Source organism: Megalopta genalis, chromosome 1 (genome assembly GCF_051020955.1).
Source record: "Megalopta genalis isolate 19385.01 chromosome 1, iyMegGena1_principal, whole genome shotgun sequence".
Classification (NCBI taxonomy): Eukaryota; Metazoa; Arthropoda; class Insecta; order Hymenoptera; family Halictidae; genus Megalopta; species Megalopta genalis.
Genome location: NC_135013.1, coordinates 2,973,975 through 2,996,241, shown reverse-complemented (window position 1 = coordinate 2,996,241; position 22,267 = coordinate 2,973,975). Strand labels below are relative to the sequence as shown.

Sequence of the window (22,267 nt, the reverse complement as noted above, 5' to 3'; positions counted from 1 at the left end):
ATTAGATTATTATTATATTATACTATTATATTATATCATTATTACTATATTACTATTATATTATATTGTTTTTATATTTATTTTTATTATTACATTTTTATATTGAAATTGTTAAAAGAGCAAAGACGTTTCTATCTGACTTTTACGTTTTTACTATACTATATTGTTATTATTATATTATTATTATTATATTAAGTAAATCGTTGTCTACACAGTCACACTGTCTCTCGCAATTAACCTGGACAATTTTTATTCAATCTAAAAATCCACGGTCTAGCAACAAAACAGCACTAAAATTCGTAAAATCATGCTTCTGCTCACCGCTTGCATTATAATTAATGCAAACATTATATCAATTAACTCCGCAGAGTTAATTATATTTTGTCAGCAGACAGTGTATTTAACTGTTGTTCCTTAAATCCGATGCAGGTGGAGCAAGTCAGGGACGACATGAGAACCTTAGGAATAATGCCATCCGAAGAATATCTTCAGGATTCACCTGACACAACCGGCAGCTGTGCGCTCGATATCAACTCCGTGCCACGAGTGTTGGAAGTTTGATCTCGTCCTGTCGAGATCCCCGCCCTGTTTCGCGATCGCACGCGGAATCGCTGGTTCCGCGACCCCCCCGTTCCCTCGGCGAACGGGGGGCGGCCCCTGTCTACCCCATGATCGCGGTCATGGCCCGGGGAGAAGTACATACATACGTGGGCGATCGTCGGTGGAACGGCCGTACGTCACTGGACACTCGCGACACCCGCCCACCTGCACAGTCTGTCCCCTCTTAGATGCTCAATCAGAATATGTAACGTTAATGAAAGGAACCTACCTCGAACGAAGTCTCGCGGAGACGACACACGGCTTCGACCGCCTGATTTGCTCGACCATAGATTTCGTTCTTTAGATCGCAGATTCGAATTTATTTTCTAATTTTACCGAGCCGCGTGCGACTGTCCTGTAACTGTTCGAACGACTACAGCCGAGCAAACGTTCGAACTTGGCTCTTGTCTTCGCAGAATCGCGAGGCGATCGTGATCGGAAGTGCTGGTTTTATTTGGATTAACATTGCGCAGATTCAACGCGAATCAAATGTAAATAGAACAAGTATAGGCGTTGCTGCGGACGGCCCAAATACTGCGGTATTTTGTAAAAGTGATGAAATGTAACATTTTATAGGGTGTAATCTTCTAAAAATAAATCTCATAATTTGTTATACGTTTAATATTTATCATTTGTGACGTACGAACGTTGTGCAACAACGGTTGCAGTTTTAATTCGTTTATTGACTTTCGATATTTGGAAGCTTATGGAAACGGCAGCTGCGAACGCTGATTTGAAAGGCACAAAAATGACTCGCAATACGGAAATGTGGGGTAGCTGAAGTCATTCTAAGTAACTTTTTCCTTTGCGAAAATGCAATCTGCGGCTTTGTTTACTGAAATTTGTGCTTTCAGAGATCCGATATTTTGGGAAAAGTAAATATTCAAGGTTAAAGAATAATAAGTCTAGCTCAAGTTGTCAATTTATTGGCGCGAAAGGTCTTATTTTCTCTGTGAAACTTCGCCTTCGTTGAGAAGTCTCCGAGCGGACAAATTTCCAAACGAGATTATGAACGTTCCTTTTTGTAATCCGATAATGTTTTCCATTGTTTCCGAGATCGTCGAATAAATAGCGAAGCCGCGAATTAATTACGGGATAAGAGATCTGCGACGCGCAGTCGTTCGAACAATTACAAACGAAAAAAAGATATTCTCTGTAAGGAAAACCGTAGGGAGACGCTGAAATTCCAATTATTTTGTATCACTCACTGCGAATCCATCCTCTGTGCCATAAACAAGTACATACACGAAAGAATGAATGAAACCGAAAGCGAGTTAAACAAAAATCGATCAAGTTTTTCTTTTATTTCTAGCTCGAGAAAGAAAGAGAACCCTCTTCGTTGAATCGTTCGTTGTCCGACCTCAGCCTTTATACGGAGTAAGAACAATATTTAAAAAAGAAAAAAAAAGAAAAAAATGGCATAAAAAGCTGCAGTATATTTGTCAGACGTTAAAAGGTATTTGTCAGAAGCGTTTACAGTGCTATGTGTAGAACAGACAATGAAAAATCGTAGTTCCGCTAAAAAAATTTCTGCGGTGCGAACCGGATCGAATAATCGTTTGTTTCGTTCGAAGAGTGAGAAAGAATACGTTTCGCGTAGGCCGATAAGAAAGAAAGAAAGAACGAAAGAAAGAAAGAAAATGATCGATCATGCGTATATCCCGAGAAATCGGATCAAGCGAAACGGATGATCGGGCCAATATAGAGGGTGTCCCAAAAATGTCTCGCAATCCGGAAATGGGAGATTCCTGACGTCATTTGAAGCAACTTTTTCCTTTGCGAAAATTTTCTCCAAGGCTTCGTTTACGAGTTATTAACGAAAAAACACTGACCAATAAGAGGCGAGCTCGGCTGGCGCGCGGCGGCCCAGTGAACGAGGGCGCGGAGCCCAGTTCCGCTCATTGGCTCGGCTGTCTCGCGCCAAATGATCTCGCCTCTGATTGGTCACTGTTTTTCGTTAATAACTCGTAAACGAAGCCGCGGATTGCATTTTCGCTAAGGAAAAGGTTGCTTCAAACAACCTCAGGAATCCCCTACTTTCGGATTGCTAGACATTTTTGGGACACCCTGTAGAGGGTCTTTTCTAAACTGTGGCACTTCCTGTATCATAAGAAACGAATAATTGTATGTAAACCCGGCTGTGTATCTTCATACGTCTTCCCCTGTCCCTTTCATTGCACCGAGGAAACAACACATGCACTTTTAGCCATCGACATCGGAAGAAATCGGAGTGAGCACTCTTTTGAAAAAAGGAAAAAAAAAGGAAAAAAAAAGAGAGAATAAAACGTGTCGTAAGCGCTCATACGGAAGATCGTCGCAATCGTTGCGATGAAGAAACGGAACGTGTATCGGGAGGAAAAACATATCGGATGCGATGAGGAATTATGCTTGGAGGCTCGAATTAGTGCAACGAGACCCTGGATCAATTTTGTCGTGAACCATTGTCGGATTTAAAACAGAAGAACAAAGTCCAGCGAATAATTAAAAGACAACAATCGTGTATCCGGTATTTGTGAAAAGGAATATTTTATCGCTTGAACTTGTTAACGATTACATAGAAATATAAAACGAAACAATTACTTTAAATCGGTTCAAAATCATTTCGCTTTCGTACAGCACATGCGAACTCTTTAACCAAGTGGCGCCCCCTTTTCAGTGCGAACTGCTAACTGGTTAAATTGTGTGAAAATTTCAATTTTTATGGTACATAAAAATCGTCGTTTGTTTTATTCGCTGATTATTAGCGACACCGAATTAACCCTTTGCGCTCGAAGCCTATCTAAATATCTCTAAAAATAACGTTTCTGATGTATTTCCACTTTACACACAACAATGTGCACTTTATGCGTACGAAATCGAGTCCTGCGACATAACCTTGACATAATCTTGACAGTTACATCTTCAACGATCATTGAAATCTGAACTTTGATGATATAAAAATGATATTGGAACGCGATGCAACGATTTCAGCGGTGCCTCGGAGTCGCCGCTCGCGTGCAAAGGGTTAACGCAAGGCCCAAAATCTTGTAAACAAAGTTAGAGGCCGTTGGTACGCGAAGCGTGATCTGAGCGCAGCGTGAGTGGCGCTGCTGCGCAAGCGCTCGGCTTCCAAAATGGCGGCTCGACAGTTTCACCGGCACGAATTCGACGAAGCGGTCGTCGTTGCACGAATTCGGTCCTCGGCGTATACGCGAAACGCGACGGACACCTGTTAATCATCCGTTATCATTTCCGTGCGGATAAAAGGCCTCGAACGTGTAAAAGACGAAACTTTGTTCACAGTGTAGATAACCCCTTCGGTAAGGTTACAAGTGAAGTTGCTCACAGGAAACGGAACGTCGCTAATGTAATAATCGAACGTTACACAGAACGGTGCGTGTTTCTCGAATCGTAATATCGGGTGTAATCTGTCACTTGTACACACCCAATCATTCTCCTCAACAAAGTATCATCTAAAATTTTCGACGGGTCATCGGAAATCGCCCGGGGTCGAGGCCTCACGTGGCTACGAATGTTTTCTCGTGTTTCATGAGGCGCGGCGAACTCGACATCCCCCCCTTCCCCGCGCGATTTCCGTGTGTCGCCGTTCACCTATCTGTGTCTTGTGTGCACTTATTACGCGATCCATGCGAACCGATCCCGCGAACGAAGAGCGGGCCAGATCTCGATTTACAACCGCGAACAATTCGCACGGATTGCGGCCAACTTCTCTGTAAGGAGTCGATAAGGAACTTTAGAATATATCAAAAATTCCGTTGTACCTTCGCAGCGGGTTCTATGAATAAATGTTTCTATTGTATACTTGTCACCTTTTCTCATCTTTCTTCTTGCCCGATCCTCTGCTCTCTCATCCGTTCGTTTTATTTAGAAATTCTTTTCGTTTAGATTTTATTTAGAATTATTTAGATTATCAAAATAGTTTGCATCCTCTCACGCGGATACAGACTTTGGCCAATAAACTTTCCTTTGAGACAGTATTTACACGTGGAAATAGCATTTTCAAATGTATTTAACTGCGTAATATGCAGGGTGTCCCAAAATTATGGGTGTCCCGAGAAATGAGGGGCTTTTTCCTTTAGAAAAACTTACTCCGAGGCATCGTTAACGAGTTCTTAAGGAAAAACAGTGACCCCAGACGGTCATATGGACATTATAATACAATATAAAATAAGTTACTTGCTACGTATAATGATAATAAATAATAATAAATATAATAATAATAAATATGGCCCGAAGCATGTCGTGTTTAGTCTCGTTTTAATCAGAAAAATATGACTAATATATTAAACAAATGATCACGCATAAAAAGCTAGAAAATAAAAAAAGTTCAGTCATCGTTTTTCTTCTAGCATTACAATGTACACCTCGAAGAAAAATTGCTGTACATCCAAAACCGTCACAAATTTGAGAAAGTTTCTAAACATAAATTAATCAGAAAGCCTAGCTGTTCACTGTAAAATTTCGAGAACCAATATTCGCGGACTGTGATTCGGAAGCCGCGTTAAAAAAGAACAGTCCCCGTAACGGTCGACTTTCGCGGGAACTCTGAATTTGCCTGCAAATCGCGTGGTCGACGCGTTTTCCGTGGAAAAATCGATAGCGACGGCAATCGCACGGGAACAAGAGATGCGAAAAACGCGAGCCAACGAGACACTGAGAACAATTCCTGGTAGACGCTGACCCGACTCGGAAAATAATGCGCAGGCTACCGATGAGCGACGTGACGTAGATCAACGTATGTAACAACGCGTGTGATGCTGAGAGCGCCGATCTGCACGGGTGTCTGGGTGCTCACGATCCTCTGGTCAGTCGCCTCCGTTGGCATAACCGCGAAACAGAACGGAGAACGAACCTTGAAAGAGAACAACTTTGGAAGCATCGCCGACGTTTCTCACCGTTGCCATCGCGATTACTATAATCGCCGCGATAATGTTCGATCGCGGAACGCCGACAGCGGCGCGCCGAGCATCGAACACATTCAACGGAACTCTAAAGACCCTCTGAACGAAGTGAGCCGACGAGATCCGCCGTCGATGACGGTGACGTTCGAAGCCGACGGGAGCGTGAAAGCCGGCAGAAAGATTCGCGATCGCGATCCAGATTGTCCGCGGAATCCGGCGATCGAAGGATCCTGCAACAGCGCGGAAGATTTGTCAGCCGCGTCGAATGCAGCGTTGCCGTTGTCTCGAGGAGCGCGTCGTCGAAGCGACGCCGCCGGGAATTTATGGAAACGCCGGACTCTGTGCTCGCTGACCGACGGCGGTCGACGACGGAGAACTTTGTCGGGCCTGATCGGGCCGACCTTGACGGACGACGCCGAGGACCCCGACTCGTCGAAGACGCTCGTGCGAGTGAAACGGACCGGGTCGAGCCTAAGCTCCCCGTACGAGCAGGAATATTTCAAGGATCTGGCCGACTCGTTTCCCCGAAGCTCCTACCGGTACGTCGACGAGAACGTCGACGGCGAGCCGTCGTTCGACGCGAAACGAGAGGCAAATTATTACGTCGAGAACGAGCGATCGAGCAGCGAGGAGGCTGCGAGAGGACTCGACGAGCTTCCGTCACGCGAATTGAAAGAGAATAAAGTCTCCGAGGACGATAAATCCTCGTCCGAGCAGGCTTCGAGCGCGTCGCGCGGCGAGGAAAAACTGGTCGAGAAGAACGCGAGGTCGGTGGCGCCGGCGGCGGATCGCGAGCCGTCGTTCGACGCGAAACGAGAAGCGAACTCGCGAGATTATTGCGTCGAGAACGAGCGATCGAGCAGCGAGGAGGCTGCGAGAGAACTCGGCGAGCTTCCGTCGCGCGAATTCAAGGAGAATAAAGTCTCCGAGGACGAGAAGTCCTCGTCCGAGCAGGCTTCGAGCGCGTCGCGCGGTGAGGAAAAGCTGATCGAGAAGAACGCGAGGTCGGTGGCGCCGGCGGCGGATCGCGAGCCGCCGAAAGAACGCGCGGTGGAACGACGCGACTCGGAAACCGTTCCCGAAGATCCCGCGCTTTCCGTGGAGCTGGTTCGAAGGCGGCGAAACGACCGCGCGAAAATCGAGAGGAAACGCAATTTGGAAAAGTCCCCGGGCGACGAAGCGGAGAAACCGTTGGACGGGAGGAAACAGGCCGACGGCGCGGACAAACTCGAGGAAGCGGGCGAGCGATGCCCGAAAGCTTCCAGCTTGGCGATCGCTAACCTAAAAGCAGAGCTGCTGCGTTTCAAGAGGAAGGCGAGGAACGAGCGCCGCGAAAAGAGCTACAAATCGAAGAAGAAGAAGAAACACGCGGGCAAGAAGCGAAACGAGTCGAAGGGCGAGGCCCGGAGGTCGCGAAAGACCGCGCGAACGAAGCACGCGCAACGGCCGAGATCGGCCCGCGACGGAATGAGCATCGCTGCGAGAGCCGACGGTAAATCACACGTAGGATTTTCTAAGCTAGCGTCTAATCAGAACAATTTTCGCCGTAGATCCGTAAGCCCGATGATACCGTTCGATAATGTATCCGGGAAGGATCGCGCGTCGCGAGACACGTCGGCGAACGTCGTCGAGACTAACAACGGCAACGCCGGTGGCTCGGCGGTCTTATCGGCCGAGGAAGATGGCGGCCGGGCAAGCGAAGCGTCGGACGAGAGATTGGATGGTTCGGTGGAACGCGGAGGACGAGACGTTCGAAATGGAAACCCGAGCGGCGGCGGCGACGACGCGAAAACGCGCTCGAAGAGAGACAGAACGGCCGAGTCGAGGCACGGGTTTCGAAGCGACGAGGACGAGCTGCGGTACTACGAGAAGATACGGGAATTCGAGCCGTCCACGGAATGCAGTGCGCGAGACGACGGTTCGGCGAATAGCGGAGCGGAACTCGGTCGGGCGGCGCGGTCGATCGAGGAAGTGAGAGACCTCGCGAAGATGCTGGTCACTAAAGTAAGTGATACCGACGCGTAATAACGAAGTCTTCGTTCTTTCGATCGCGTTCGTTCATGTCAGTCCCTTTAGTACCGATAGAAGGCACGCGCGCTCTTACGGTATAGTCGATTCCAAAAATCTTAGGGATCCCCGAAGAGCTTGCAAGAATTTTTCACGTGTTAAAAATAAAGATAATTTTGAATCGTTGAAATTTTTTTACAATATAGTCCTTCGGTACTTTTGCAAATAGGGGAGACCGGGAGGTTAGAAGCGCCGATTTTGACAAAACGTAAAAATTGATCGGTCCACGCTTTCAAAACAATTGAAAGCACTACGCGAACTTGTTAAAAATAAAGATAATTCTGATTTCGAAATCGAAATGAAACGAAGCCACGTCGCGCTGATTCTTTGAAATTTTTTGACAATGCAGTGCTTCGGTACTTTTGCGAATAGGGGAGATCGGGAGGTTAGAAGCGCCGATTTTGACAAAACGTAAAAATTGATCGGCCCATGCTTTCAAAACAATTGAAAGCACTACGCGAATTTGTTAAAAATAAAGATAATTCTGATTTCAAAATCGAAATGAAACGAAGCCACGTTGCGCTGATTCTTCGAAATTTTTTGACAATGCAGTGCTTCGGTACTTTTGCGGATAGGGGAGACCGCGAGGTTAGAAGCGCCAATTTTGACAAAACGTAAAAATTGATCGGACCACGCTTTCAAAACAATTGAAAGCATAACGCGAGTCTTTTTTATTTAAAATATATTAGCGTCGGAACAACTTACCCCCAAAACTTCTAGCAATTCTTTTTTTACAATAATGAGACCTACTCCTGCACACTGTACTTGCTCCCTAAGCTGGCTGGCACAGATCCCCACAATTTTACCGCGCTTCCAATCCGCAGTGGACTCTGTCTCAGCAGTGAATCGTAAGCTAAATCAGAGCAAAGAAAATTTCTGTGTCGACCCACGCTAATGGATCAAGCTGCGGCCTGGTGGCGTGCAGGAGAAGGTCCTATTACTGTATTTGAAATACAGGGTGTCCCGGAAATGGGAGGTTCCTGAGGTCATTTGAAGCAACTTTTTCCTTTGCGAAAATTTTCTCCAAGGCTTCGTTTACGAGTTATTAACGAAAAAACACTGACCAATAAGAGGCGAGCTCGGCTGGCGCGCGGCGGCCCAGTGAACGAGGGCGCGGAGCCCAGTTCCGCTCATTGGCTCGGCTGTCTCGCGCCAAATGATCTCGCCTCTGATTGGTCACTGTTTTTCGTTAATAACTCGTAAACGAAGCCGCGGATTGCATTTTCGCTAAGGAAAAGGTTGCTTCAAACGACCTCAGGAATCCCCTACTTTCGGATTGCTAGACATTTTTGGGACCCCCTGTATATTACCGTCGGAACAACTTACCCCCGGTTTCCTCCACTCCATCGTGTAGTTTTTTTGGAAGTTCCACTAAAGCTAAATTTTCTTCAAGGTAGACGAGCTTGAGAATTACTTGAGCGTCGACGAGGCTGAAAGGGACGACAAGGTGGAAAAGAGGATCGGGATTCGTGCGATCGACGACTTGTGTTCGAACGTCACTGCCACTTGCGCGGACTTCAAAGAGACGTCCGAGATCGTTCAAAGATGTTTGCCAACGTCTACGGCAAAAATCGTGGCGGATAAGAAAGTACGGAAGAAAGAGGCGTACAACCGGGCAAAGCAGAAGAAAGGGAGTTTTGCGATGAAGAAGCGATCGTCGCAAGAGAATAATGCTAAGACACCGTCGAAACCGTCGAAGAATAGCCGCAGGGAAACCGACAATTCCCGGAAGTGGGGTCGGTGGACGGACTGGAGCAGTTGCAGCGTCACCTGCGGGAAAGGACGACAAATCAGATGGCGCTACTGTTTGCGGGACTGCACCGTCGCCGAGACGGAGATGGAGGAAAAGGCTTGCCAATTACCGGCCTGTCCGCCTGGAAAATTCCTCGGTATATTCTAGGCTTTCCCGCGATCCTACGCTTAGCCCTTTGCACTCGATTCCAAATCACCGGAACATTTAAAATAGCTTTTCTCACCCATGGTATTCCCATTTTACATAACGTGGTGCATCTTACACACATGAGATTGAATATTGTGATTAATGCAACAGTCGCGCTTTTAACAATTCTTTAAATATATAAATAAATTTGCTTAATAAAATTATTTTGGAACGTGACGCGACAATTTTCAATGGCTCCTCTGGAGTCGCCATTCGAGTGCAAAGGGTTAAATGGTCCCAATGTTGCAAGACGAGTGTAATAAAGTTTAGCAACTACTATGCTCATTTATTGCTGTTTTAGTATACGTCTGTAATTTTTCTACGTCGATATTATAAGATTTATATTCAGTGCCTTACGTATAAGATCCGTGCGAGAGAAAAAACATTGTTAAACGAAAGAATGACTAATAAATAAGAAATAATAAAATAAGAATGATTGGTTCTCGAAAAGTTTGTACGTTATTTATAAGAAAAGATATTGGCATCGAACTTCCAAAAGAATATTTCTTTATCTTGAATTTAGTGTGATTAAAGGAATACTGGGAACTAGTCAAGGATCTAGAGGTTAGATTGGTAATGTTTTGAAAACATGCAAAACGACCGAAATTAAATCAAATCGCGTGTATTCATCGTTTCATTGTTAAATACACAAAATATTATACAGAATATTATAAACAAAACTTCTTTCTTATACATTACACACGCATTCAAATGTAACTAATTTTCGTTGCTTACAAGAAGAGTAAGTTGTCGACGACTCTCGACAAGACGATCCCCGGCTTTTACGCACGACGGATGTCTCCAAAATACATTCACGACGAAGTATGTACCGTTGATCACACGCATACTCTTACACGATATCATCATCGACACGCAGTATTCGGTAATTTTACAAAATGTACAAATCAATTCGGAGGATCGTTTTCCATTTTTCTCGATTACAATCCGCGCATACCATTGCGCTTAAGGAAATCTCATTTACTATACATGTACGATTTATTGAACAGTAGTTCTGCGTTTTTAATTTTAAGGAAAACATGAAGTTCTACAAAATATAATAATATTAAGTTAACTGATATAATATTGCAATGGCATTTACAGTATTTTTTTTATTAATAATCAATATGTTCTCTACACTATATACATTTTTCATTCATCCTTTCTGATAGTTCCTAACTCAAATAGCCATTTGTAGCCGATCTAAACTTGCAGCACCCACTACTACGAGATATCTCGTAGCTGGCAGTCAATGGGCTAACCTCTAACAACCGAGGCGACCGCATACTCGAACAGAAAACAATTCAATGGATTTCTCGACGAACCGGATGAAACATCTTATCATCTAAGAAGAGCGGTTTTACTTTTCTATGAAACGCCCGCGATTCTCCGGAACACCCGGTATATCGCGGCGGCGTTTCTATACACAGGTAGTAGGCGAGAACACCGAAACACGTAAAAGATGCAGAACCAGTGAACAAAAAAAAAACCGGTTCTCGTTCTTTTACTAATCTTACTATCTAAGAGACGGATATCATCGGCGTTTACCGTGTTTCTATACGTACTTAATCAAACAATTGCGAATACGCAGAAGATGCGAAACCAGTGAAAACCGGTTTTTATTCTCTTCTGCTGTATATCTCGCCTATCTAATCGTTCCCTGGACTTACCGTGACAATTAACACGTTGAATGCCACCCCGGTTTCACAGAAATTGACCGTGGCGCCACAATGAATTTTCTTTTATGTGATACATACAATGATAATATAATAATACATACAATAGATAAGTTGCAGTGTATAACCATGTTTGACATGTTAATTGCGACAGGGGTCGCCGTTTGAATTCACGATGGCAATAATACAAAATTTTAGATATTGACATTTGTTTTAAATTATATATATTCCTATCAATTTGGGCGCGCCGATCACCGGTGACCCCCGTGGCATTCAACTTGTAACACGTAAAAGATTCGGAACAAGTAGAAACCAGTGTCCCGTTCTTTCACCAATTTATTTATCTAACAGGCAGTCAATTCTTTATGCCAATCGCGCGCTCGATTCCCTGGGACACCCGGTATATCGCCGCGTTCTCTACACATTTGCAGCTCCGAATCCATTTTCGAACAGGTAAAAGATACAGAACAAGTATAAAAACACTAGTTCTCGTTCTTTTACTGTTTGTCTTCTATCTGTCTAATTAAGAACGAATTCGCTAGGGCATTCGGCACGTCGCAGGGTTTCCAACGGAGTTCGGATTCCCCCGACGAACCGGATAAAACGTACAAAACAAATAAACAAACAAACACACAAGAAAGAAAGTCCTTATTCTATCTTATTCTTTAAATCTTATTGTTCAACAAAGCGGCGATCATTTACAGCGAATCGTTCCCTTGGAACTGTACTTACAATTGTACTCTTACAATAATATAAAAAACGCGCACTTACGATTAATTGATCACGACGAAAATATCTCCGCGGACGCAAGAAAAAACGGGAACTCATTTTCTTTTTTCTTTTTTTTCTTCAAGAGAGACAGAGATCTTATCTATCTAAGAGACGAGTGTTATTACGTTTCTATAAAACGCCCACGATTCTCCAGAAAGAGATCCTGGTATATCGCGGCGTTTCTACGCTTATATGGTCTTCTGCAGAATAGGACACGTAAAAGATGCAGAGAACAAGCGATAAAACGAGTTCTCATTCTTTTACCGAACTTACTATCTAAGAGCCGGCTAAACTTCTCATTTTTATTTGTTCACCGCGATTCCCTGCGAGTATGCGAAAGATCTAGAAAAACACGTGGAAACGAGTTCTTGCTCTTTCTTCTTGGTCTTATCATCTAAGAGACAATTAGGCACGCGTCCCCCTCTCTTACTAGTTGCGGCAGTAGCGGAACTAGCAAGAGGGAGGGAGAGAGATATATATAAACGCGAACGTGCCTTCTTGTCGCATGACAGCTATATTCCATAGAGACGAATGCGTGCACGATTCTCCGGGACACCCGGTATATCGTGGCGTCACTATACATTCTCATGGTCTATATAGAGAATACGGACTTCATGGCGACATAAAAGATACAGAACAAGTTGGAAACAAGTTCTCATTCTTTTAACGACTTATCATCTAAGAGTTGGTTTTTGATCGGATACACTGCGATTCCCTGCGAAGATGTGAAAGATCTAGAAACACGTGGAAACGAGTTCTTATTCTTTCACGGTCTTATTATCTAAGAGAGGCAGTTAGGCACGCAATCACCTCTTGCTAGCTGCGGCAGTAGGGCAGCTAGCAAGAGGGGGGACAAGGATACAAAGGCAAATGTGCCTTTTTGTCGCATAAACGCTATATTATTTATACGACCGCGCGCACCATTCTCCGGGACACACGGTATATCGCGGCGTTACTACACATATTTCACAAACTTCATCGGATACGTAAAAGATACAGGACAAGGGCAAACGAGTTCTCGTTCTTTTACTAACTTAATATCTAACAGGTGATTATTACACTTTTTTCTATCGACCGTCCACGATTCCCTGGGACACCTGGTATATCGCGGAACGGTTCTTCGTTAACGGAACTGCCAGAACGAACGAGCAAAAGATCCAGAACAAGCGAACAAGGGAACACACGAGTGCTTTCCCTTTTACTATCCGATTATCTCGGAGACAATTAAACATGCTTCCTCTCATACTAGCTGCAACATTAGAGCAGATAATACGAGGGGAGGGGAAGGATAAAAGGCTAAGGTGCCTTCTTGTCGTGTTGATTATTGTAACATTTTGACAAATGCGCCAGATTGTCCGGGACACCCGATATATCGTAACATTCCTATAAACGAATGTGCAGTCAAACACGAATGGGTAAAAGATGCAGAACAAGTAAAAACAAGTTCTCATTCTTTCACCGATTCACTATCTAAGGTGCGGTTATCATACTCTTCTATTGATCGCTCACGATTCCCTGGGGCAACAAGTATATCGTGAGACGTTTCTACGCTGACGTTTTGATGGGATATGTAAAAGATATAGAACAAGTTAAAGAAACGAGTTCTTATTCTTTTACGTTTTTATTATCTATGAGACAGTTACAGTTCCTGCTCGACAAGAAGGGTACCACGCGTTCAAGTTTCCCCCCCCCCCTCTCACTAGCCGCGGCAGTGAAGCAGCAACTGGATGCCACTGGAGCAGCTAGTAAAAGGGGGGATGATATACGCGAGATGGTGACTCTTCTTGTCGCGTGATTGCTGTATTTTTCTGTCGATCAGTCTCTATATTTAATTATTAGCCTCGCCCGCACGCGCAATAAATATACAACAAGCACGCAGAATAAATAACCCTTTGCACTCGGATCACATTTTTGGAAACATTGAGACTTCGTTATACGGAGCCGAGTTGGAAGAAAAATTGTGACGATGCTCGGAGATTTTATAAGAACCGATAAATAAAAGATTTCGTGTTTTTAATTATGCATTCTACGTGACTATCTTACAGGAACAAAGGAAAATATGTAATTAAAAACGGATGGCGCGGCTCGATACGAATATATTGTGTCGCAGTATCGGCGAGATTCGAATGCAAAGGTTAAATAATGTGTTCCGATTCGTTTAAAATGATAAAGCGCTAAGCGACGGATTCATTTCTAGCAAACGCCGGCAATTCTCCAGAACATCGGATATATCGCGGCGTTACTACATTTCCATGGTCATCGGCGAGAGCTACAATACATAAAAGATGCTGTACAATTAGAAACGAGTTCTCATTTCTTTACTAACTTACTATCTAAGCGGCGATTATAATTTTCTATCGAATGCCCCTAATTTCTAAGTAGACATGGTATATCACGGGATATTCCTACGCTAATGTACGAAGTAATTGCCTTCCCTTGCGTACATGTAAAGGTTCGAAACACGGGGAAACGATTTCTTTTTCTTTTACTAGTCTTATTATCTAAGTGGCAATTAGGCACATTTCCCCTCTTACTAGCTACCCTACTGCCGCAGCTAGTAAGAGGGGAGGATATAAACGCGAAGGTGCCTTCTTGTCGTATGATTGCTATGATTCCTTTGACTATCGCACACGATTCTCCGGAACATCGGTATATCGTGGCGTTGCTACACCTATAACAGCATTACATGGGACACGGAAAAGATACAGAACAAGTAGAACAAGTTCTCATTCTTTTTCCAACTTACTATCTAAGAATAGATTATTATAGATTATTATATAGATCGCCCGCGATTCCCTGGGACACCTGGTATATTGCGGGACGTTTCTATAACACTAACATTTGTTCCTACAGGATGAGTAAAAGATATACAAAAAAAACAAGTGGAAAAACGAGTTCTTATTCTATTACGTTCTTATCATCTAAGAGGCAGTTATAGTGCTCGCGCGACAAGAAGGGAACCTCGCGTTCAAATTCCCCCTCTCACTAGCCGCGGCAGTGAAGCAACAACTGGAGCCACTGGAGCAGCTAGTAAAAGGGGGGAGGGATGATACAAACGAAATGCGTGCCTTCTTGTCGCGTGATCGCCATACTTCTCTGTCGATTAATTTCTATACTTAATTATTAGGCTCACGCATGCGATATATACACAAAAGATGCAGAACAAATAACCCTTTGCACTCGGAACAGCTTTTACAAACATCGAAATTTCGTTGTTGTGATTGATTAATAAGAAAATTAATTCAAAGCTCGAAAGAAATTAACTTATTCGGTGTTTTTAATTTTGCATTTTACCTGATTTTACCTTGCAGTATGAATAAAATAATAATAATAATTAAAAACAGATGGTAACTACGACACGTGAATATATTGTGTCGCGTGTAACGGTGACACATCGTCCGAGTGCAAAGGGTTAAAAATCAGTTACTCATTCTTTTACTCTCATACTAAAATAAATGCTGGTTAAATTTTCTAACAAACGCCGACGATTCTCCAGAACAGCTGGTATATCGCGGTGTTTCTACACTTAACATAGTCACTTTGCAAGAGCTAGGACACGTAAGAGATACAGAACACGTTGAAAACGCGTTCTCATTCTTTCACTAACTTACTATCTAACAGGCAGTTGCTCCTTTGTCGCACGCGCACGATTCCCTCGGACACGTGGTGTATCGCGGCGTTTCTATACCTTAAAACAACGACTCAACGTTGGTCGCGGCCGAACAATTAAAAGATGCAGAACGCGTAAAAAAAGGAAAAAAGAGAAAAGAAAACGAGTCCCCGTTCTTTTAATAATAACTTACTGTCTAAGAGGTGGTTACATTTCTACTAAACGCCGACGATTTCTCCGGAACACCCGGCATATATCGCGGCGGTTTCTACACTTTTATGACCATAGTTTAGTACATTGGATACGTAAAAGATACAGAACAAGCGAAAACTTGTCCTCATTCTTTTACTGCGATATATTATTTAACAGCGTGTAGGAATTTGAATTAGAACGCCCGCGATTGGCTCTCCAGAACAACTGGCGTATCGCGGCGTTTCTACTCCTTAAAACTATTTAATGTGAGGATGTGTGCGAACAATTAAAAAAACCTAGAACACGTATAATCGTGTTCTAGTTCTTTTAATAATTTACTATCTAAGAGAAGATTACAGTTCTTATCGAACGCCGACGATTCTCCAGAAATGCGCTGGAGCGACGTTTCTCTACTTTTATGGATCAAAAACTGTTCTGTAGGATACGTAAAAGATACAGAACAAGTGGAAACACGAGTTCTCATTCTTTTACTAAATTAAGTCCTTTGCCAATCACGCATTTTCCCTGGGCCACCCGGTATATTGCGGCGTTTCTATACCTTAAAACTAATAAGATGCTAGTGTATGGACAATTAAAAGACACAGAACACGTGAAAACGTGTCCTCACTCTTTTAATAACTTATTATCTAAGACGCGGTTATTAGTTTCTATCAAACGCCGACGATTCTCCAGAAACACGCCTGGTATATCGCGGCGTCTCTCTACTTATGGATTTGGAACAGTCCACTAGGATATGCAAAAGATACAGAACAAGTGGTAACACGAGTTCTCATTCTTTTACTAAATTACTATCTAACAGGCAGTTAATCCTTTTCGCCAATCGCGCACGATTCCCTGGGACACCTGGTATATCGCGGCGTTTCTATACCTTAAAGCTAATAAATGCTAGTGCATGAATAATTAAAAGACACAGAACACGTGAAAACGTGTCCTCACTCTTTTAATAACTTATTATCTAAGGACGCGGTTATTCAATTCTATTAAACGCCGACGATTCTCCAGAAACACGCCTGGTATATCGCGGCGTCTCTCTACTTATGGATTTGGAACAGTCCACTAGGATATGCAAAAGATACAGAACAAGTGGAAACCCACGAGTTCTCATTCTTTTACTAAATTACTATCTAACAGGCAGTTAATCCTTTTCGCCAATCGCGCACGATTCCCTGGGACACCTGGTATATCGCGGCGTTTCTATACCTTAAAGCTAATAAATGCTAGTGCATGAATAATTAAAAGACACAGAACACGTGAAAACGTGTCCTCACTCTTTTAATAACTTATTATCTAAGGACGCGGTTATTCAATTCTATTAAACGCCGACGATTCTCCAGAAACACGCCTGGTATATCGCGGCGTCTCTCTACTTATGGATTTGGAACAGTCCACTAGGAAATGCAAAAGATACAGAACAAGTGGAAACCCACGAGTTCTCATTCTTTTACCAAATTACTATCTAACAGGCAGTTAATCCTTTTCGCCAATCGCGCACGATTCCCTGGGTCACCTGGTATATCGCGGCGTTTCTATACCTTAAAGCTAATAAAATGCTAGTGTATAGACAATTAAAAGACACAGAACACGTGAAAACGTGTCCTCACTCTTTTAATAACTTATTATCTAAGGACGCGGTTATTCAATTCTATTAAACGCCGACGATTCTCCAGAACACGCCTGGTATATCGCAGCGTTTCTATTTATCGATAGGTAGTAGTAACAACGTAACACGTAAAAGATACAGTACAAGTGAACACTTGTTCTCATTCTTTTACTATTATATTATCTAATATGTAGCAATTATTTACATGAAACCGCCCGCGATTCTCCAGAACAACCGGTATTATCACGACGTTCTTATATTTGACTGATCCTCCATGGGATATCCGGAATATCCGTAACCGATACAGACCAAGCGAAAACGTATTCACATTATTTTACTATTTTAGTGTCTTATTATCTTATCATTTAATAGGTACTAAAGTCTTTCCTAGCCAATCGCGCACGATTCTAAAACGATTTTATATGTACACACTCGCACGACCGAATAACTAAAAAACATGCAAAACGAGTAAAAAAAACGTGTCGCCTTTCCATCTAACCCATTTTAACATCTAACCGAGAGTTGTATTTTTTTACAAATGGCGCACGATCCCCCGGGACATGTCCGGCATTTTTTCCGCGGCATTTCTATGTTTAAAAGAATAAAGCGCATGAACGACACAGATAAAAGATACAGAACAAGTGTGTGAAAACTAGTTCTCATCCTTTTATTGCGTCACTATTCAACAGGGAGTTACCTTCCTACTAATAATAACGCACGTCTGTATGGGACACCTTGTATATCGCCGCGTGGAAGAGTACGCGCGACGACGATTTACCAAAGAACAAGATATCCCGTCGATGACAGTACCCCCCCCCCCCCAATTAGTAACATCCGGCTTGTCCAAGGGACCCCACTTACATATACAAATTGATCACAATGGTAAACGCGTACATACTCGTGAATACTAAACACGCATACGTTAAGTCGTTTAGGGCACGCGCGCACGCGTTCTTATAATAATTCCGGCGACGTCTTTCGACCATGATACCTGCTATCCGTCTTGAAGTTTAAAGAGTATAGAAAAAAACGTCCATACCTTGGTCGACGGCAACAATAAATCGCACTTATATTCTTCTGTCTCTATCTGGACCACACTAAATAGTAGATTTTTCATTTTAATCCGATATTTGTTCCGGTATGTATATAAAGTTGAGCTGACTTTTTACAATTGTAGTTTTTGGTTCACCCCACTATTCGTTAAAACAGGATGTTCCTGGATGGTTCAGTTTTACTTTCCAACAACGTGTTTATCGTGGGATTCTCCTCGCCACCGACCACTATTCGAACGTCCCTGTCCGGATCCGTTCGCATTTCTCGCAGTCTTCTCCCCACTTCTTCCACCTCGTCTCTGCCCAACCAATCCGCTAGAAGATTAAACCACGCAATTGATTACACAAATCAAATTAATGGCCGACGTAACTATCGAATAGTCTACGAAATTGATCCAGAATACTTACGACCAGCGGGAATGTTTTTGAGCGATCTGGCCGCCGCCAACCTCACATTCGGTACTTTGTCCGTGGACAGCTTCAATAGCACCGGCAACAATTCTAAGCAAAACTTTCTCGCACTGATCGCGTTGCTGGATATCAAGTGGCCGCACAACATGGCGAACGTTTGACGTCTGACCCAAATGTCGGAGTACAAATCCAGGGAGAACCTCAATTCTTCGAATATTTCTTTCTTGTGCTGCGCTAGATACGCCACAATTTTCGCGACCTGTGTACAATGAATGAAAGGTTAGACGAAGGTAATGACGAACAGGAATGTGGTTCTGTGTTCTTATCTATCAGTTTAACACGTTCATCGCCCGGCGCGATTCGGCCGAGTTTCTCGCGGGGCCCAAATCCGACTGTCGGAGCGCCGAAACGTAAAGATAGCGATAAGTGGGAATAGCAACGATGAAACTCGAGTAGGCCCGTGCGTTGTCGGTGCCCTAATGCTGTAGAGCCTTCGATTCATTATAGACAATAAAATTTTGGGTTCCTAAATGGGGAAAGCGATAAGGTTTTCGGCTAGAGAACTTCTGTTATCCTAGATATTTCGTTTAGTCGCGAACCATGCTTTTTTGAGACGCACACCGGTGATTTTTTATCATTCAAAATGTTCATTCGATGGCGTAAAATTTTAATTGAAAGCGAGGATTGTAGCGATGACGAAGTAGCGAATTTTAGAAGAAAAGTTATAAATAGAATTTCGTCGAGTTCGGACGAAAAGACCTTGACGACATGTTGGAAGTACTTGCTATAGACGAACATAAGAAACTGAACTCTGTTGATAATACATTGGACAATATCCAAGTGGAACGAATTCGCTAACAGTCGTTTCTGTTCACCGGAAATAGTGGGCTTCCGATGGATTTATCGTTTGACATTAGCGCAAGTGAAATGCTTTCGTTATTCTTAGATTGAAAAAGTGATAAACCTTTTAATCACAGAAACTAATAGATACGCAGACCAAAAATTGCATCAATGTATGTTGTATATCCCACATTTATATTTTAGTGCTTATTTCTTTAAATTTATTTTAAAAATCCAACTGAAAATCCTATTAACTTGAATAAGAGAAGCGTCACCCATATTTGGGTGACGGGGCTCCAACAGAAGCATACCCGTCACCCAGATCTGGATGACGCGGTGACGAACGTGTTAATATGGGAAAGCCATTTTTCATGACACTCGATTCTCTTGTATTCTGGGCTCAAAGAGGTTAAAAAATATGCTTTAGAAAACTGGTGTTAGTTATTTTTTCGCACGCGGATGACGAAAATATATGAATTCGTACCAAAGAGAATCCGACGTGTCTGACAGCGGCGACTTTGTCGTTGATGAGGTCGAACGACAGCGGTACAATGTAGAATTCCACGTCGTCCGGTTTAAATAGGGTCACCGCTTCGACCAACTGCGTGGCCAACTCTTCCCGGAATCTCCAGTTCCATATGTTGTCGGTCTCGAGGAAATCCTTCATGATCGGCAAGTATTGGATGCGATCGCGCGGCTCGAGCAGATTCAAGAAGGTGGTAAGGTTCTTCAGTATGCCTATCCTGACCTCGTCCAGGTCTTTGATGAAGCCGTAGTGTATAGGCAGAAGCTCGTCGGAGGTGAGATCTTGGCCCAAAATGGCGGCGATTTCATGGATGCCGGAAGCGACGGTGCGCCTCACTTTATATTCCTTCGCCATCGCCAGCAGCTGATAGGCTTCCCTTAGACAAGGCCACTGTTTCTTGCCTAACGCGAGCACGACCGCGGGGAAGCTGAATGCGCAGTGATGCGGATAATCCCCGCCCGTGTCAAAACACTCGTCCGGCCCGGCCATCGAGAGAAACGAGTCGATCAAATGCTGAGGAACGGTCTTCTGATCGTGGAAGTTGAATTTGTCGAAGTCTCCCGTCCCATATTTGTCCTCCTTGAACAGCTCGGTCAACGTGAACGTTTTGTTCGTGTTCCCGTTGCCCGACCTCCGGTTGCTGTTATTTTGCGCCGTGGATTTCTTCGCAGCCTCGACCAACTCGTCGTCGGGTGGCAAGTCCGGCGCGGTGTAATAGTACAAGAACGAATTGTATATCTCGACGTTGTCCATTTTCATTTCGTAGTATTTGTGAATCTGCAAGGAGAAGAGAAACGGTTTCACAAAGACTGAAGAAGTGGTAATAATAATTTTACTAATTCGCACATGCGCGCGCGCGCGTACACACTATTGATCATTTCTTTTAGAAAGAATTTTTCTTTACAAAGAATTGATCTACATTATATACTTGCGAGGAAGAATGCTCTAATTCAACCGGTCGTGTTCTATCAATAATCTGATATTTTCAAAAGATGCGTCAAGTTTCATCATAGAGAAACGAAAAATCGGACGTATATGAATAGAGAAAATGGAAGAATTTTAATCCAAGAAGCATATTAATCGCGCAATTTTTCTCCAGAACTGTTAGAGGAAATTATAAAAAGGTTTGCAATTGGACTGTACGATGAAAGACTGTGTTCTAATCGTACCGAGGAAATGTACAATATAGAACGACAAAATATCGCGAAGCACACAAGCGATGCGATCGAGCGATCTATCACAGCTACAGAAGTGCAGCAAAAATAAAAAGACACTTATTAAGCGTAGCAAATTGCAAGCGCAAGGTGTTAAGAATAGCCGAACGTGATTAGCGTAATTATAGCTGATAACAGATTTTGTAACCGTTCGTGGTCGCGGTGTGAGGGCACATTTATATTGTCGTGAGTCATCGAATAGGAAAAAAAGAAGGAACGGTACGACTTTTGAATATTGGAAGAACTAAACGGCGCCGAACGTTCGCGAACACAGGGCAATGCCCTAACGAACAATGCCACATAGGAGACGATAGAAAATAGGTAACGGATTTGATATTGGGCTTATTGGTAGGACGAGCCAGGCGACAAGTCATCGAGGACATAAGCAAAGCGGCCGTTTTGTGTATACAATGCGGGTCGTTCAACCTGGATCAGCGCCGAGCTCGGCTGTTCGAGCTCGACGGCTGTGCACAAAAACAAAGGTCGCGCGAGCGTTTTTCTTTACACCGACCGAGGTGACACGAGCGAAACTCTAACCGAGCGATTTGATTTGAATTTTCAGCAAAAACAATTAGCTCGTCGGATATAAAATGAGTTGCACCTTCGACTTGCAGACGTTCAACGTGAAAGTATCGTCTTCCGACGATTCTAGTTGCTGCTCCTCGTCGGCAATTGGCTTCTCCACATACACAGCCGCGTTGCAGGTTTCCTTGGAGGTGGGGTCCTTCGCGTCGACAGCGCAGCTTCGTACCCGGCACGTCGTAGGGAAGATATCCTCGTACGTGTACTTTATACTGTGAACATTCATCCTTCATTTTATTATTCGATAAAAAGAGAAATTACGGAAGCG

At 43.5% G+C, this 22,267-nt stretch overlaps 3 protein-coding genes across 10 annotated transcripts in view; 2 read left to right on the top strand and 1 right to left on the bottom strand.

Annotated features, from left to right (window-relative positions):
- The window catches only part of LOC117223620 (dipeptidase 1), a 296,833-nt gene extending 292,432 nt beyond the window's left edge, over positions 1-4,401 (top strand). For both annotated transcript variants that reach the window (XM_033475989.2, XM_033475988.2), the window contains exon 8: positions 430-4,401. In XM_033475989.2, the coding sequence (XP_033331880.1) occupies positions 430-561 (132 nt within the window). In that variant the 3' untranslated portion in view covers positions 562-4,401. The remainder of the gene's footprint in view (positions 1-429) is intronic.
- A 48-nt stretch (positions 4,402-4,449) lies between these two features.
- LOC117223579 (uncharacterized) lies at positions 4,450-9,957 on the top strand. 2 transcript variants are annotated; one of them, XM_033475935.2, is made up of 2 exons: positions 4,450-7,505; positions 8,962-9,957. In XM_033475935.2, exons 1-2 carry the CDS (start codon positions 5,355-5,357, stop codon positions 9,466-9,468), a joined length of 2,658 nt encoding a protein of 885 aa, XP_033331826.2. In that variant the 5' UTR covers positions 4,450-5,354; the 3' UTR covers positions 9,469-9,957. The 2 variants fall into 2 exon arrangements, with proteins under 2 accessions (XP_033331826.2, XP_033331827.2); XM_033475936.2 differs by having other exon boundaries at positions 8,966-9,121.
- A 156-nt stretch (positions 9,958-10,113) lies between these two features.
- LOC117223580 (serine/threonine-protein phosphatase 4 regulatory subunit 1) overlaps positions 10,114-22,267 on the bottom strand; it is a 331,703-nt gene continuing 319,549 nt past the window's right edge. For all 6 annotated transcript variants that reach the window (XM_076518935.1, XM_033475937.2, XM_076518953.1 and 3 more), the window contains 4 exons: positions 22,019-22,211; positions 20,162-20,980; positions 18,835-19,096; positions 10,114-18,741 (listed from right to left, as the gene is read on the bottom strand). In XM_076518935.1, the coding sequence (XP_076375050.1) occupies positions 18,575-18,741; positions 18,835-19,096; positions 20,162-20,980; positions 22,019-22,211 (1,441 nt within the window). In that variant the 3' untranslated portion in view covers positions 10,114-18,574. The remainder of the gene's footprint in view (positions 18,742-18,834; positions 19,097-20,161; positions 20,981-22,018; positions 22,212-22,267) is intronic.